The 16808-nt window shown below is 52.8% G+C and overlaps 3 protein-coding genes and 1 long non-coding RNA gene across 11 annotated transcripts in view; 2 read left to right on the top strand and 2 right to left on the bottom strand.

Annotated features, from left to right (window-relative positions):
* LOC125125710 (uncharacterized) overlaps positions 1-4324 on the top strand; it is a 66297-nt gene extending 61973 nt beyond the window's left edge. Inside the window, exon 3 of the long non-coding RNA XR_007134463.1 lies at positions 4262-4324. This is a non-coding gene — a long non-coding RNA (uncharacterized LOC125125710). The remainder of the gene's footprint in view (positions 1-4261) is intronic.
* Positions 3726-5084, bottom strand: TIMM29 (translocase of inner mitochondrial membrane 29). Its single transcript, XM_047777102.1, has 2 exons — positions 4953-5084; positions 3726-4875 (listed from the first exon to the last, which is right to left on the bottom strand). Exons 1-2 carry the CDS (start codon positions 5044-5046, stop codon positions 4187-4189), a joined length of 783 nt encoding a protein of 260 aa, XP_047633058.1. The 5' UTR covers positions 5047-5084; the 3' UTR covers positions 3726-4186.
* A 22-nt stretch (positions 5085-5106) lies between these two features.
* Positions 5107-16808, top strand: part of YIPF2 (Yip1 domain family member 2) — a 12632-nt gene continuing 930 nt past the window's right edge. Inside the window, exons 1-10 of one of the 7 annotated variants that reach the window (XM_047777101.1) lie at positions 5107-5284; positions 5438-5498; positions 5878-6032; positions 6115-6195; positions 7427-7514; positions 8549-8665; positions 8744-8910; positions 8985-9167; positions 9258-9389; positions 14259-14350. In XM_047777101.1, coding sequence (XP_047633057.1) covers positions 5468-5498; positions 5878-6032; positions 6115-6195; positions 7427-7514; positions 8549-8665; positions 8744-8910; positions 8985-9167; positions 9258-9371 — 936 coding nt within the window. In that variant the 5' untranslated portion in view covers positions 5107-5284; positions 5438-5467 and the 3' untranslated portion in view covers positions 9372-9389; positions 14259-14350. Of the gene's footprint in view, positions 5285-5437; positions 5499-5874; positions 6033-6114; positions 6196-7426; positions 7515-8548; positions 8666-8743; positions 8911-8984; positions 9168-9257; positions 10454-13560; positions 14351-16808 lie in introns of those variants that run through there. The other 6 variants (XM_047777097.1, XM_047777100.1, XM_047777098.1 and 3 more) reach the window with 6 other exon arrangements.
* The window catches only part of CARM1 (coactivator associated arginine methyltransferase 1), a 42445-nt gene continuing 35500 nt past the window's right edge, over positions 9864-16808 (bottom strand). Inside the window, exons 9-16 of one of the 2 annotated variants that reach the window (XM_047777092.1) lie at positions 12996-13081; positions 12722-12811; positions 12126-12263; positions 11944-12033; positions 11741-11853; positions 11533-11610; positions 11221-11289; positions 9864-11060 (exon numbers count right to left, since the gene is read on the bottom strand). In XM_047777092.1, coding sequence (XP_047633048.1) covers positions 10918-11060; positions 11221-11289; positions 11533-11610; positions 11741-11853; positions 11944-12033; positions 12126-12263; positions 12722-12811; positions 12996-13081 — 807 coding nt within the window. In that variant the 3' untranslated portion in view covers positions 9864-10917. The remainder of the gene's footprint in view (positions 11061-11220; positions 11290-11532; positions 11611-11740; positions 11854-11943; positions 12034-12125; positions 12264-12721; positions 12812-12995; positions 13082-16808) is intronic. The other variant, XM_047777093.1, reaches the window with a different exon arrangement.

The following is a 16808-nucleotide window of genomic DNA, read 5'->3' as shown; positions in this document are numbered from 1 at the left end:
TAGGCCAGCAGCTGCAGCTCCAATTCAACCCCTAGCCCTGGATCTTCCATATGCCGAGGGTATGGCCTTCAAAAGACAAAAAACAAAACCCCCTATTTTAAAGGCCACTTCTTCCAAGTTCTACTGTCCTTTTGCAAATAGAGACAATATACACACCTTGCTGTTTATGGCACTAGGCAGGACTGAGACTGGAGGGCCTTTCCCCTGGGCTGGCCAAAGGATGGGGAGTCAAACCTGCCCCAGTCTACTTTCCCCTTACGCCCAGGATCATACCAGCTCTCACCCACAATGGGCATGTGTGGTATCTCACTTAAGTCTTCCAATATTTGCTGGGGCCCAAACTTGGCTGAGCACTGAGGGGTGTTGGGAGCTCAACAGTGAACGAGGAGACCTGGACACATTCTCTGGGGTGGGGGGCTGTGTAAGCCCCAAGATGTAAAGCATGAAGAACACTTAATCCCCTGTCCATTCTAACAGCTCTAGTCCCCATGCCTCACACCAAATGAAGGAAACCAGAGCTACTAGAGCAGGGAGCAAAAACATGGTAGAACTCCTCTGGAAAGGCTGACCCTCCGACCATAGACCAAGCCCCACAATCCCTATGAACCACTGAGAATTTAGTTTGTTGCCAACCACTACTCTGAGCTTCACAACTCTGGGAGGTCTGCATGGAATACACCCTGGCTAGAAGTCAGAATGGCATTTAATAACTGACTCAATGACAACATGCAATCCTTTTTAATTTCTAAAATTTTTATTTATTTGGTTGCCCCTTGGCATGTGGACTTCTTGCACCAGGGATCAGATCTGAGCTGCATTTGTAACCCAAGGCACAGCTGCAATGCCAGACTCTTAACCCACTGTGCCTACTTCCCAAGTTGCCGCAAATGCCTTTGCACCACAGCAGAACTCCTGCAATCTGTTTTTAATATTTCTGATCATGGTGAGGAACAAGTCTCACTTTGATGGCAATGCATCTTAAACCTTTCCCTGCAGTGTTTTTTTTCTTTTTAGGGCCGCACTGTGGCCTGTGGAAGTTCCCGGGCTAGAGGTCAAATCGGAGCTGTAGCTGCCGACCTATGCCATAGCCACACAGGATCTGACCCATGTCTTCAACCTACACCACAGCTCATGGCAATGCCAGATTCCCAACCCTCTGAGCAAGGCCGGAGACTGAACCTGCATCCTCATGGATACTAGTCGGGTTCACTAACTAGTCAGATTCATTAACCACTGAGCCACAATGGGAACTCCTCTCTGCAGTTTTTTAAACTTTCTGGAACACAACATGATTTAGGTCCAGAGCCTTCAGCAGGTAACAGTATAGGATTACAACTTAATATTATTTGTCTTTTTCTGTATTTATTTGTGGCTAATGACAATAGTAATTAACAATTTCCAGGACAGGAAAAATCTGTGAGAACATTGTAAATCAACTACAATCAAAAAAAATTTTTTAGGGAGTTTCCTTCATGGCTCAGCTGTTAATGAACCCAACTAGGATCCATGTGGATGCAGGTTCAATACCTGGCCTCACTTGGTGGGTTGGGGATCCAGTGTTGTCATGAGCTGTGATGCAGGTCTCAGATGTGGCTTGGATCCTGAATGGTTGTGGCATAGGCTGGCAGCTATAGCTCCAATTCGACCCCTAGCCTGGAAACTTCCATATCCTGCAGGTGTGGCCCTAAAAAGCAAAAGAAAAAAAAACAACCTTTTAAAATTCCAGCAGCATGTTAGGAAGGTCAAAGATGATACCATGACTTTGAGGATTAAGTCAGAGCTGGGAGTTAGTTTGAACCATGACTGCCACAGCTTTGGAAGAAATAAGTTTTCCCTTTGTAAAATGGAGGTGCTGACTTTTTTCCCTGCCCTTACAATGAGGATAAAAAATTGGAGTTCCCGTCATGGCGCAGTGGTTAATGAATCCAGCTAGGAACCAGAGGTTGCTGGTTCGATCCCTGGCCTTGCTCAGTGGGCCGACGATCCAGCGTTGCTGTGAGCTGTGGTGTAGGTCGAAGACGCAGCTCAGATCCCTTGTTGCTGTCTGTGGCTGTGGCGTAGGCCGGCAGCTAGAGCTCCGATTAGACCCCTAGCCTGGGAACCTCCATATGCCACAGGAGTGGCCCTAGAAAAAGACAAAAAAAAATCATGGAGTTCCCTTGTGGCATAGCTGGTTAAAGTCCTGGTGTTGTCACTGCAGCAGCTCAGGTAGCTGCTGTGGCATGGGTTTAATCCATGGCCTGGGAACTTCCACATGCCACAGTCTTTGCCAAAAAAATCTTTAGGGGAGGAGTTCCCGTTGTAGTGCAATGGAAATGAATCTGACTAGGAACCATGAGGTTTCAGGTTCGATCCCTGGCCTTGCTCAGTGGGTTAAGGATCTGGCATTGCTGTGAGCTGTGGCGTAGGTCACAGATGAGGCTTGCATCTGGCATGGCTGTGACTGGTATAGCTGTAGCTCCGATCAGACCCCTAGCCTGGGAACCTCCATGTGCTGCAAGTGTGGCCCTAAAGGAAAAAAAAAAAATCTTTAGGGGAAAAGAATCTGAAAAAGAATGGATGTGTGCATATGTATAACTGAATCATTTTGTTGTACAGCAAAAATTATCACATTGTAATCAACTATACTTCAATAAAACTTTAAAAACTGGGGAAAAAAGATAAACACAATGCCACAACAGAGACGGTTATTTCATGTCTTGGTTTATTAACTAGCTATAGGTCACATAGGTGACAGAGGTAGTCTCATTCCTATAGTATTTTAGTTTTAAAAGTATGATTATCATAACCCAGCTCTGAATACCAACATGTCCTTTCTATAGAATTCTGTGTTTTTAGGGTTATTGAAGTAAAACATAACCAGAAACTAGGATTCCATGTTGATTTCCAGATTAGAAAATGCTTTGTCCCTCCATGTCATTTAACATCAGTATCAGTACACACATGGTAAAAACAGGTTGGTTTTGAGGGTTCTTTTTGGCCACACCCGCGGAATCTGGAAGTTCCCCAGCCAGGGATCAAATCCACACCAAAGTATGTGCCACAGCTATGGCAATGCCAGATCCACTGTGCCACATGGGAACTTTACAAAAACAGGTTGTTTTTAGAGTTCCTGTTGTGGCTCAGTGGGTTAAGAATCTAACAAGTATCCAGGACAATGAGGGTTCGATCCCTGGCCTCACTCAGTGGGTTAAAGGATCCGGCGTTGCCGTAAGTTGCAGTATAGGTCACAGACGCTGACTGGATCCTGCATTGCTGTGGCTGAGGGACCCCTAGACTCTGAAACTTCCATTTGCTGTGGGTGCAGCCCTAAAAAATAGGGTCAGTGGAGGTTGTTTTTGCAAAAAGTTTTGTCGTAAAATCCAAATAATCATACCAATGTTAATTTCCTGGGTTGGTAATGATTACATAAGTTATGATGGGGGGGGAAGCTGGGTGAAGATACACAGGATGTCTATTTTTCCAGTCTCCTCTGAAACTATACATTTTTTAAAAATTAATTTAAAAAAACATTTTAGTCATGGAAACAGGATAAACATTTCAGTTCAAATTTTAAAATGAAAATCTAGGAGTTCCCATCATTGTTAAAAAATCAGACTAGGAACCATGAGGTTGCAGGTACCATCCCTGGCCTCTCTCATTGGGTTAAGGATCCAACGTTGCCGTGAGCTGTGGTGTAGGTCGCAAATGCGGCTTGGATCCCACGTTGTTGTGGCTATGGTGTAGGCCAGGGGCTACAGCTCTGATTAGACCCCTAGCCTGGCAACCTCCATATGCCACAGGTGCGGACCTAAAAGAACAAAAAAAGAAAAAAGAAAATCTAAAAGTTCTTAGGAGAGCTTGGGAGTCACCTAACAACTGTGATACCTCAGTCGGAGGAATCATTAAGCCCAGTGCAAAGGTTTATTTCCATCTAAGGCTCCTAACTCTGGCAGTGATAAATGTTACAAGGCATATCCTTCTGCTCTTCCCAACTCCAAGACCAAGGAGGCTCTGAATTAGCGTCAACTCACAAGGAACAGGTGAGAGGGAGGCCCTCAATTTTGTGAAAACCCATGGAGAGATCACTGCACACAATTTATTTCCATCGCTCTACGACTGAGGCTGATTCTCACCAACGGCACAATCCTTGGTCGGCAGTCTGCTTGGGCTCAGGATCCGGTCAGGACCCAGGCCGCAATGGGTTTCATCTAGCGACTTCCGAGGGCGTCAAGGGATCGGCTTGGCTCAGGGCGAGCTGGTCTTTCTTCTCCTTCTGCAGGACCTGCTCCTCCCACAGCGCCTGATCCACCTGATCGTCGGTGAGCACTACAGGCTTGTACTTCTCATCGAAGAGCCGCTCGTTGGCCTCCGAGTGCAGCTGGTGGGGCTCCACTACGCGTAGATGTGCCGGCAGGTGCAGGAACTCGTCGTCGTTGATGTCGCAGTCGCGCATCCGGGCCCCCAGCACCCACCAGCGGCCCACGAAGCCCACATCCAAGATCCGGTCCGGGAAGTCCGCCCAGCGGGGCTGCAGGTAGCGGCAGCGGGCCTGGTAGAGGCTGACCTGGGCGTCGAACGGCGCCTCGTACACGAGCGAGCAGAGGCCCAGGCTCACGTGGCGCAGGCGGCCGCGACCCCGCAGCCAGAGCAGCCGCTGCACAAATGCTTCAGAATCGCGGTTGCGTGTGGCCGGCGCCAACAGCAGGAGCGTCCCCGACGCATCCAGCAGCGCCTCCTCAAAGGCTGCCTCGCTCGGCGCCAGGGCGCAGCAGGCCGCCGCGCCGCCCAGCAGCCCCACGTACACGGCTGCCCGCCCGGGCCGGGCTCGCGCTGCCGCCGCCGCGTCTCTGCAGGCCTCTGCGTAGTCCTGGAGCAGCGCGCGGGCCCAAGCTCCTGAGAGGAGAGAAGCGCGATGACGGCGGTCGGGCCGCTGCGGCCCCCCACCCTCACCGCCTAGCGCCTCTACTCACCCAACCGCGCCCACACGCCAGGCTTTGCAGCCGCAGCGTCCCCCGCCTCCCCGCGGCTTCGGGACCACAACCTCTTCAGTGCAGCGGCCGCCATCCTCTTCCGGCTGGGCGTCCCTACTCCGAAAAGAAACGCCTGGTATGCGAAACAAAAAGATCCGGTGAATATGTTCTGCGCAAGCGTCAACATTTCCGGACGTAGTTTCCCATCGGAAGACGATAGAAAACGGACCGACGCCGGATGTTGCTGTCCAGTCCGACTGGGATTGCCCCGGCTGGTAGGCGGGTCGCGCAGGCGCAGAGAGTACCGGCCACGCCAGTTGAGGCAGCCTCAGGTGAGGTGGGCGGGGGTGCACCTGGGGGGCGGGAGTGCTGTGTTCACGCCCCTGCGGTGCGGTCAGCTGCCAAACGGGGCTCGGGGCTGAGGGTTGGCTTCAAGGAGTGGCGCTGAGTGGGGTTGGGTGGGCCTGATTGGTCTCTCTCCTTAGAGCGGGATGCGGCGACGCCCCTGAGTGACCATGGCAGCGGCGGACGAGCTGGCCTTCCACGGTGAGTGCCGCAGCAGTCTGACCCCACTCCTACTCCCTCCACTGGCCAGAACCTCCCATCCAGGTCCCAGCTCAGATCTAACCGGAATCCCAGTCAGCTGTGAAACCTGACCCAGGCAGGAACCTCGCTCCAGCCCTAAACTCAGACCTCAAACCTGAGCCTCTACCCCATACCAGCCCTCAATTGCGGTCCAGTGTTAGGAGTGAGGGGAAGGGGACACACCTCTTTCCCACTCCCCAAAATTGAGGAAGCTGTACCCTGGGTTGGGGGGAACACCGAGGTGGTCACAGTTAGTCTTGGCCCCCAGATGAGCAGTGGGCAGAACCAAATTGTCTTGACCCCTTCAAATACACCTGTGTCCCATATTCCTTCTCAGCAGAGTTCGAGGAAGCCACTAATTTGCTGGCCCAGACCCCAGATGCGACCACCACCAGAAGTGACCAGTTGACCCCCCAGGGGCATGTGGCTGTGGCCATGGGCTCAGGAGGCAGCTATGGAACTGAGGATGATGCAGAGGAGAGTGACAAGGCAGCGGTGGGTCCCCTAAGTCTCTGTGCCCTGCCTTTGTCTAGTCCCTGCTGCCCTTCACCCCTCACTGAAAGCCCACACTGTTCAGCTCCTACAGGAGGAGAAGCAGCAGCCTGGTTTCTGGACCTTTGGCTACTATCAGACCTTCTTTGACGTGGACACTTCACAGGTCAGACCCGGGGAGTTGGTGGAATGGGGCTCAGAGTCACACTTGGGGTTCAGCCACTAGTCACTGAGCATTTCCTGCACAACAGGCCCTGAGCAAGTGCTAGCAATACTCATATGAGAGAACAAGAGTCCTACCCAGGCTGGTAGATGTAACTGTGTGGACTGCAAGGATTTTGATGTGTGACAGGGAACACATGTGATATGGTGGGTTAGGGAAGGAACCCTTGGGAGAGATGAGGAATTTGCTGAGACTTAAAGGAGAAGGTAGATTTAGCCAGGCAGAGTGGAAGAAAGCTTAAGTACATTCCAGGCCCAGGGAACAGCATGTGTAGAGGAGCAGTAATGAGAGAAGACAAAAACTACTGCAGAGGCGTTGTGTCACTCAGTCTGGAGAGTGAAATGGGAGACAGGTGGAGAGAAGCCAGGTCACAGGGGTCTCTTGAGCTTTGTTAAGGAGTTTGGGTTTTATCCTAACGGTGCTGGGGGGTCATGGAAGAGTTTAGAGGGGGAGAGAATTGAGTAGCGTGGAACACGGATCAGAGGCCCCAGGACAGATTGGGAGATAATAATAAACCAAGGTTGTAGAATAGGGGACATATTGGGAGAGACACGTGAACGAGAACGCCCGGGATTTATTGCCGATCCTTATGGGGGCAGGGAGGAGAGAGCCAAAAGGGGAGTCCAGGACACGGATTCTGAGAGGAAGGAGATGCAAAGAAGATGGCAGGCCCAGAAGTGTTCTTTAGAGTGGTGGGACACTGGGATAGTGAGTGGGGCCTGGCCAGGGGAAGGGCTCCAGGCCATGGGAATAGCCCGTTAGAAACCAGAGAGGAGTTCCCATTGTGGTTCAGCGGGTTAAGAATCTGACTAGTATCCATGAAGATGTGGGTTTGATCCCTAGCTTCACTCATTGGGTTAAGGATCTGGTGTTGCCTCAAGCTGCGGTGCAGCTTGCGCATGTGGTTCCGATTCCGCCTGGCTGTGGCTATGGCCAGCAGCTGTAGCTCTGATTCGACCCCTTGCCTGGGAACTTCCATATGCTGCAGGTGCAACCTTCATTTAAAAAAAAAAAAAAAAAAGGAAACCCACAGGGAAGAGCCCTTTTTGGTGGTGTGGAGAGGAGGTGGGAGGTCAGCAGGGAAGGAGCCCCTAAGGAGCTTGACCCCGCTCTTTTGTGGGTGGCGAAGAGCCCCAGGCAGGCTTCCATGCTACACCTCGGCTCTGCCCCCCAGGTCCTGGACCGGATTAAAGGCTCACTGCTGCCCCGGCCCGGCCACAACTTTGTACGGCACCATCTGCGGAATCGGCCAGACCTGTATGGTGAGTGAGGTTGTGTGTTTTGTTCATTCAATTAGTCCTTCGGCAAATGTGGACTGAGTGCCAGGCCCAGGTATACAGCTGAGAACAAAGCAGAGCTACCCTGGGAGAGCGTGAAACTTACCCTCTGTTCAAGGAGACAGTGCCTGAAGATTAGGCTGCAGAGGGCAGTGGGGCTCGGAAGAGTAGCAGGGGGCTTAAAGGACAAGGATGTTTCGCATCAGTTCTTCAGGGAAGGCTCCTCTGAGCAGGGTGAGGGAATGAGCCTTGTTGGTGTCAGCGTTGGGGGTGGGGAGACCTGGGGGAGAGCATAGCAGAAGCGGCATGTGGCAGTTCAGGCCTGAACTGTAGGGCAGCACTGTCACTGGATTGGAGTGAGCTGCCAGGAGATGACGGGACAGATCTCACAGGCCTCCTATGCTTTGATGAGAAGGGATCTTAGTTAAGTGTCCCTGGGTGGTGTTTGCCCTGGGGAGGGCGAGGGCAGACACCAGGAGACCATGGAGGTGATGGCCGAGGTCCAGGCATGGGATGCCAGGCCTAGCCTGGGGTACAGAGAGGCGTGGTTGGATTCTGGCATGTGAGTGTAGTGGGGCGAATGGCAAATATGAGTGCCAGGTTTAGGGCAGAGGCCCAGGCTTGAGACATTTGGGGGTTGTCAGTGCAGAGGTGGCATAAGATGGACAAGATCACATAGAGAGGAGGGTGGAGGACTGGGCCCCGGCTGGCTCCCCGTCATTGGAGAGACCAGGGAGTCAGAGGTAAAAAATTGCCAGTGAGATGAGACAAAAGCAAGAGCATAAAGTCCTGGGAACCACATGAAGAGTGTTCTCAGAAGGAGGGGAGTCAACTACATCACAGGCTGTTGAAAGGCCAAGAGAAACGAGAGCCTGAGTTGACAGCCAGCCCTGGATTCAGCCAGCAAGTTGTCAAGTGTGATGCCAGGTGGATGGAGCACTGGGTGGAGGCAGGCCCGGGGCTTGGGAAGAAGCTGGGACAGATCACCTGTCCTGGCACCGCCCCTGCCCTGCCCATAGGCCCCTTCTGGATCTGTGCCACACTGGCCTTTGTCTTGGCTGTCACCGGCAATCTGACCCTGGTGCTGGCCCAGAGGAGGGACCCCTCCATCCACTACAGCCCCCAGTTCCACAAAGGTAAGCAAATTGGGCAAGGCCTGGTACCTGGCGGGCCCAGGGGTGCCCCAGGGGGTGATGACCTGCCTTGCCCCACAGTGACCGTGGCTGGCATCACCATCTACTGCTACGCATGGCTGGTGCCGCTGGCACTGTGGGGCTTCTTGCAGTGGCGCAAAGGTGTCCGAGAGCGCATGGGGCCCTACACCTTCCTGGAGACGGTGTGCGTCTACGGCTACTCCCTGTTTGTCTTCATCCCCACTGTGGTGAGTGGGGCCCAGGGATGGGCCACAGGTGCCCTGGGGACGAGACCTGGTAACCAACTGTCTGTCGCCTCCAGGTCTTATGGCTCATCCCCATCCCATGGCTGCAGTGGCTCTTTGGGGCACTTGCCCTGGCCCTCTCAGCCGCTGGCCTGGTGTTCACCCTCTGGCCGGTGGTCCGCGAGGACACCAGGTTGGCGGCCGCAGTGCTGCTCTCTGCCGTGGTGCTGCTCCACGCCCTCCTGGCCATGGGCTGTAAGGTACCAGTCTCGGGGAGGTCAGAGGCTGGGCCTTGGGTTTTGGGGTTGGCTTGCGGGCTCTGATGCTGACCTCAGGGGGTCTTGGGTCAGTTTTACTTCTTCCAGCCGCTGCCTCTGGAGCTCCTAGAACCTCCCCACCAGGCCACAGCCCAGCCCCCAAACATACCGCTGCCACCCACCCTGCCAAAGTCCATGGCGACCTAGGAAGGCTGGAGCCCACAGGTGAGAAACTGCTTCCAGCTGTAGCTGAGGCCTACCCCCGCCACTGCGCCGAGCCCCCCACCCCGTTAGAAGTCAGGGCCACTCGTAGGAGTTTCTGTCTTTCAGGCCCATCAGGAGGGGATGCCTCTGCCTGCCCTGCCCCCAAGACGGTGACTGAAGGTTCCCCTGGAACCTCAAGATCATTCTGCTACTTTACAGACTTTTCTTACAAAGCAAACACTTTTATTTTCTATGCAAAGGTGATTCAGAGAATTTATATAAAGGCGGGAAGAGGGATAGAGCAGGGAGCTTCCAGGGCAGCCATCGCCCCATGGGCTCTACCTGCCAGGACGGTGGGCAGCAAAAGGGCCACCCCAGCCTTGGCTGTGCCTCCTCTCACTGGGGTGCCCAGCTTGTGGGCCTTGGGCCTAGCTCCACCACATCTGAGTTTGCGGGTGTTAGAAACGGGGAGAAGTAGAAGAAAACTGCCTGTGCTGAAACATACATTTCCTTGTTTATTTTGCTTTTCTTTTTTGGAGGGGTCCCTGCAAGGCCCCTTCCCAGACTGGGGAGGGACCAAAATGCCATTATAGTGGGGACTTGAGCATCTACAAATACTTAAGGGGACACACAGGCCTAACATTAGCTACACGGAAAAAGGACGCCTTTCACCACAGACCCTTGAGGTTTGTGTCTGCCCCAAGTGGCTGATGGTGACCCTTCCCTCCAGGGCCCACAGGGCCACCTGTTCTAGCTCTGGGTGCGGGTGGGGGTGGGAGACCTGCAGGGGCTCAGGGACAGGACAGCAGCAAGAGGCAGGGGCCGAGGACGGAGGGCCTTCCCGACAGCCGGGTGGGTTGTACATTCAAGTGTGAGGTGAACCCTTTGGTGGGAGGGGGCCGAGGGGTCCAGAGGCCCAGCCCTGCCCCATCCTGCAGACCCGCAGGGCTGCCCCTCGCCACTGAGCCTCTGAGTCGGGGAGAGGGGCTGCTGGCTCGGCCCGGCCGGCCTGATTTCTCAGAGGGTCTGTGGATTGACACTGGTTCTTTTCGTAAAAAAATAAAATTAAAAAAAGCAGCATGTCACGCCCATTGTGACCAAGGCCTGGTAGTTGAAGGGGAGGCCCCGCCCAGCCAGGAGAGCCTTCCTGCTAGAGACCGAGGAGGGCAGGCCCCAGGGACCCGGCAGCAGCTGCTTCCATCCCCCTGCCAGGCCTGCAGCTGTCAGGCCCAGACACGCCTGTTACAGAAGATGTCAAGCCCAGGTCAGGGTGGAGAGGATAGGAGGGGGCAACAGGGCTCCCATGACATGATCGTGTGTAAAATATGGCAGCGACACGCGCTCAGGGCCAAGATGTGGGTGGGCGGTGGGGTGGGGGCGGCGGCAACGTTGTGTAAAAAAGTGTTCGAGTTCCCGTAGCAAAGAGGGCTGTGACTGGTTGTTCGGCTTCTCCAGTACAGGGGTGAGAGCCGCCCAGGTGGAGGGGTGGGGTGGGCAGGGTCTTCATTTGGTTTCCTGGTGCTGTCAGTCTGTTCCACGCTGGGCGGGCCTAGCTCCCGTAGTGCATGGTGTTGGTCGGGATGGACATGGGCGAGGCCATGGAGATTGCGGGGCCGCCCATGGTGAACTGGCTGTTGACCGCATAGTGGGCGCTGGAGCTGCCGCCGCTGCTGCCCTGGGCGCCAGAAGAGCCTGTGGGGTAGGACGTGGGCACTAAGGGACCAGCTCCACCCCCTTGCCCACCCGGACCCGCGGCAGAGTCAGAGAGAGAGAGAGCAGGCGAGAGGGCAAGGCGGGCGCCGCGGTCAGCACGCCCACGCCCGCAGGACCCTGCTCCCTCTGTCCCCGTTACCTTGGACAATCCCCGTGCTCATTATGGAGCCCATCCGGGAGTGGGTGTGATTGACAATCCCCGTGTTGGCTGCGCAGCAAGAGGGAGGAAGGAAGGAAGGGAGATGGCGTCACCGCCCCCAGCCTGCCCCGGCCCACGCACCCGTCGTGGTGGGCGCTCACACGCGGGTGTGGGAGGGAGGTGGGCATGGTTCTGGCAGAGCGAGGCAGAGAGGAATGGAACAGGGGACCTCAGCCCCAGTAAGGAAGAAAAGGTGGTGATGCAGAAGGCCCAGTGCGGCAGTCCTGGGCACCCAGCCCCCAGGGCGCTCACCTAGAGGAATCAGGTTGTTGTGGCCCACGCTGGAGCCGCCGGCGATAACACTGCTCAGGTCGTAGGCGGTTGGCATTCCTGTGCCAGGGAGGGAGATGTCAGGGGTGGGGCAGTGACCCAAGCAGGGCTTCCAGGGACCAGGACTGCGGGCTTGTTTGCCCGGGGTGGGGGGCACCGCTGCCCACCCCGCCCAGGGGGCCTTGCTCACCGGCCACAGCCATCCCGCTGCTGAGGTTATAGGTGCTGCCGGTGTTCCACATGTTCTCCGAGGGGGATGTGTAGTGGGAGCCCGGCGGGGGAGAGGGCGTCGTCCCGGTGTATCTGTGGCAGAGAAGGACTGTGGGCATGGGTGGGGCCAAGAGGCTGCGGGCCAAGAGGGCACCCCCACCGCAAGACGAGGGCCCATCCTACCTGAAGAAGGGGTTTTTCAGATCCAGGAGGTTACTGGACTTGGAGCCTGTCTGGTCTACCTGGGCCACAATACTGATGTCATAGCTCTGTCTGCAGAGAAGGCAGGAAAGGGTGGCCATGAGGGGGCTACGTGGGTGGACCGGGCCCCTGTCTCCCCCGGCCCCCAGGGCGGCAGCTTGCACCTTTTGTTGGCAATAAGCAGACATGTCCCTGAGAGCGTGTCCCCGGCCTTGGCAAACAGTGGTGACTGGAACAGGCACCGGACCTGGTACCAGTGGGTCAGGGGTTCCGTCGGCGCCGTGGACAACCACACGGTCATTCTGCCAAGCAGGGACAAGCATGTACTTATATCTGGGCTGGAGCCGCTCCGACACCCCCACCCCTGGGCCCACCCTGTGCTCTCCCCAGGCACCCACCCCCTCCCCCAGGGGTCCTGAAGCCAAGAGAGGCTGGCTGCCCAGGACGTCCTCAGCACACAACTGCACATACAGCCCTACAGCCAGGGGCACTCACTCGCCTTGACATACATGCCAAGAGACACAGATCAGGCACTGTGAAGAAGAATCACTCAGGACAATATAGACACTAGCCTCCCTCCAGCATGCTCACACACACACAAAATAGTCTCTCCCTCCAAGGCCAGCTCTCACTGCGTTTTGGAAGGGACAGCGGAACATGGAGGAGTCATGTCCTGCCCTCCCAAGCCAGCCAGGCCTGGGGGTCACAACTGCAGGCAAGTCCCTGGGGCTGAGGGGCTAGGGACACACACTGCACTCACATGGAGCCAATGAAAGCGACGTCAAACCAGAAAGCCAGACCGTGAACCAGCCCGGAATGCAGCATGTGGAATTTGAATGGGATTTCTATCCTGGAAGGCAAAGGGCAGTGATTGCTGGGGAAGCTGAACAGGGGCGAGGAGAAGGGTGTCGAGTGTAGGATGTCAGGGCTCCTGTTTGCCTGCCCTGGGGAGAATTCTGCCTGAGGGAGCCAGCTGGGGTCCTGACCTCCAGCAGGAGCCAGGCCCAGGAGGATGGGGCACGGGTGCAGGTTACCTGTGCAAATCTCCTTCTTTGGCTTCTAAGAAGTTCACCGTGTACTTGACAGACTTGGCCATAAGGATCCGGATGTCAAATGTGTCCTGAGAGAGATCACAGGTGTGACCTGGCTTCAGGCCAAGGGGCCAGCAATGAAGAGAAAAGCCCTGCCCCTCTTCCTGAGTCTGGCCATGGCCTCTAGGCCATTCAGCCAAAAGCAGTTTGCTGTTCTCAGATGTAACGGAGGGAGGGTGAATTGGTATAACTCCATGGAGGGCAGCTAGGTGACACCTCTCAAAATGACAACTGTTCATCTGTATAAAGTTCCCATTGTGGTTCAGCAGTAATGAACCCGACTAGTATCTGTGAGGAATTGGGTTTAATACCTGGCCTCACTCAGTGGGTTAAGGATCTGGCATTGCTGTGAGTTGTGTACGTTGCAAATGCAGCCCTAGCCTAGTAACTTCCATATGCTGTGGGTGAGGCCCTAAAAAGACAAAAAAAGATTTGTCAATTTCACTTCTGGGACTTTTAACCTACAGATCTCTGTGCATATGTTTAAACTTACACATGTTAATTACAGGCTGCCTAGAGTAGCAACACATAGAAACCATCTAATTAAACCAACAATGACCCATCAATAAAAGACTATGTATGTGAAAAAGAATAAAGAAGCTCTTGAAAAGAAGCAGCAGCAGCAGCTCTTTATGAATAGGTGGGGAAAGAGCTCCCAAATAAGTTGTCAAGCATGTTCACGAAAAAAACAAGAGAACCATGTGCTGACATCCATCCCAGCTACGATGGAGATTTTATATCAGGCTAACAATCCTGCCAAGAACTAAACGAGCAGAGTTAAAAACAAAGGAAAAAACCCTGTTGTCTGACACTGGAGAGCAACCACAGCTGCCACAATTTGGGGGCTAAGATCCTAGAGAGATGCTTTTTGGCCTGTGTCTTTCACATGTGGAAACACAAGGTGGATGTTCTCCATTTGATTTCACTTTGTGACATTTGAGCTGCATGTGGAATGGGGGTTAGAGAAACCAAGCAAAAAGCCGCTTCTATGAGATTAAAAAGCTAAGAAAAGGTTCAGCAGCATAATGGTGCTGGGAGGCTGGGACAAGAGGCCTGTGAACCACCAGGCTGACTGAGATCACTGAAAGTAAAGCAGCAGTTCCCAAAATGTGATCCCTTCCAGAACACCCTCAAGGTAAAACTATTTTCACAATAACAGATGTTTTCTGCCCTTTTCATGCATTCCCTCACCTGTGCTATCACAAGAGACTGAATGCAGAAGCAGAATCCAACTGTATTCTATGAAGCCAGACATGAAGAAATATCCGAAATAAAAATGATGCTATTCTTGCTGAAAAGTTTTGGAAAATAGTTTTTCTTAAATGCTATTAATATGTAATAGGTTTATTACCTTTAGATTAACTAGTAAGACCAAAAAAAAAAAAAAAAAGGAGTTCCCGTCGTGGCGCAGTGGTTAACGAATCCGACTAGGTACCATGAGGTTGAGGGTTCGGTCCCTGGTCTTGCTCAGTGGGTTAACGATCCGGCGGTGCCGTGAGCCGTGGTGTAGGTCGCAGACGTGGCTCAGATCCTGCGTTGCTGTGGCTCTGGCGTGGGCTGGCAGCTACAGCTCCGATTAGACCCCTAGCCTGGGAACCTCCATATGCTGCGGAAGCCGCCCAAGAAATGGAAAAAAAATAAACTAGTAAGTGTATATTTAAAAACTTCTTGGGTTTAGTTTTTAATACCAATAGATACTGATGATGTATCAAATTGATAAAACACACATTAACGAAAGTTCTTTGGGAGCTTTTTTTTTCTTTTTTTTTTTTTTGTCTTTTCTAGGGCCGCTCCCGCAGCATATGGATGTTCTCAGGCTAGGGGTCTAATCGGAGCTGTAGCCAGCGAACACAGCCACAGCCACAGCCATGCAGGATCTGAGCCGCATCTGCGACCTACACCACAGCTCACAGCAACGCCGGATCCTTAACTCGCTGAGTGATACCAGGGATCGAACCCGCAACCTCATGGTTCCTAGTCAGATTCGTTAACCACTGAGCCATGACGGGAACTCCGGGAGCTTACATTTTTAAGATTGTATAGGAGTCCTGAGACCAAAATGTTTGAACATTGCTGCCTTACAGGGAAGCCAGGAAATATACCAACCAAGTAGTGTCTGAAAAGCAGGCCCTAAGTATCTCGAATACTTCATGGGACCAAGGTGATCTGTCCTTATGGCTCAGAGTCTGAAGAAAAACAAATCCTTGGGGAAAAACATCATCCAGAGCATCTATGATTTTTCATTCTGGCATTGAATGACCAGGCATACCAAGAGACAGGACCAGAGAACCAAAACCCAAGAGAATAATGAACAGAAATACACTTGCCACTAATCAGATACTAAAAGTAATTAAGAGACTTACTAATGTTTAAGAAAAAAGGTGAAAAAATTTCACAGAGAACTGAAATAGAAAATAAGCAGAAGTTCCTGTCATGGTGTAGCAGAAACATGAGGACTCAGGTTTGATCCCTGGCCTTGCTCAGTAGGTTAAGGATCTGGTGTTGCCGTGAGTTGTGGTGTGGGTCACAGATGCAGCTCGGATCCTATGTTGCTGTGGCACAGCGGCTACAGCTCTAAATCGACCCCTAGCCTGGGAAATTCTGTATACTGTTGAGTGTGGCCCTAAAAATATAAAAAAAGCAAAATGGGAGTTCCTGGTGTGGCTCAGTGGGTTAAGAATCCAATTGTAGTGGCTGGCGTCACTGCAGAGGCATGGGTCAGAGCCCCAGCCAGGCACAGGTTTAAAGGAGCCAGCATTTCTGAACGCAGCTGTGGCTCAGATTCAATCCCTGGCCCCGAAATATCCATATACTGTGGGTAATGGTCATAATTTTTTTTTTCCTTTTTAGGGCCACACCCACAGCATATGGAGGTTCCCAGGCTAGGGGTTGAATTGGAGCTGTAGCCGCTGGCCTACACCACAGCCATAGCCAGGGGGGGCTCCAAGCTGGGTCTGCGACCTACACCACAGTAGGTAACACTGGATTCTTAACTCACTGAAAGAGGCCAGGGATGAACCTGCGTCCTCAAGGATGCTAGTGAGATTCATTTCCACTGAGGCACGACAGGAACTCCTAAAATGATTTTTCAAAAGACCAAAAAATCAATCTGATTGTAAAACAAAACCCATATATAATATGCTGCTTACATGAGACAAACCTTAAACAATAAGGTCATAAAAGGGTTGAAAGTAGAAGGATAGAAAAAATACATACTATACAAAGATTAACCAAAGAAAGCCAGAGTAGCTAAACTATTATCAGGAAAAAAGAGACTTTAAGGCAAGTACTACTAGAGATATTTTTATCTTCCTCTTGGATTTTGCCACTGTGTGGCATGCTTGCTGTGTGGGAAAAGGATCAATTCAAGAGGAAGATGAAAAGAACCCTAAACCTGTATGCTCATAATAACAGTCATGTCAAAAAATTTAAGGCAAGGAGTTCCTGTAGTGGTGCAGGAGAAACGAGTCCGACTAGGAACCATGAGGTTGCGAGTTCAATCCCTGGCCTCGCTCAGTGGGTTGAGGATCCAGCATTGCTATGACTGTGGTGTAGGCCGTCGGCTACAGCTCCAATTAGACCCCTAGAGCTTGGGAACCTCCATATGCCATGTGTGCGGCCCTAAAAAGGACAAAAGACAAAAAATAAATAAATAAATATGGCAAAAACTATCAAAACTAAATGGAAAAATAAATCTACAATCAGTAGGAAAAGCAGATCAAGAAATTTCTAGAGATAGAGCAGACTTGACCGATA

This window comes from Phacochoerus africanus, chromosome 4 (assembly GCF_016906955.1).
Source record: "Phacochoerus africanus isolate WHEZ1 chromosome 4, ROS_Pafr_v1, whole genome shotgun sequence".
In the NCBI taxonomy this organism is placed as follows: Eukaryota; Metazoa; Chordata; class Mammalia; order Artiodactyla; family Suidae; genus Phacochoerus; species Phacochoerus africanus.
The sequence above is the reverse complement of the archived record's forward strand: the minus strand, read 5'-3'. Positions and strand labels throughout refer to the sequence as shown.

What these genes read in the sequence shown, in the direction of transcription:
- TIMM29 (XM_047777102.1), bottom strand. Translation starts at nt 5,046, where the DNA reads ATGGCGGCCGCTGCACTGAAGAGGTTGTGGTCCCGAAGCCGCGGGGAG. An exon ending in TGGCGTGTGGGCGCGGTTGG is followed by an intron (nt 4,876 to 4,952) that starts GTGAGTAGAGGC and finishes CTCTCCTCTCAG; the next exon opens with GAGCTTGGGCCCGCGCGCTG.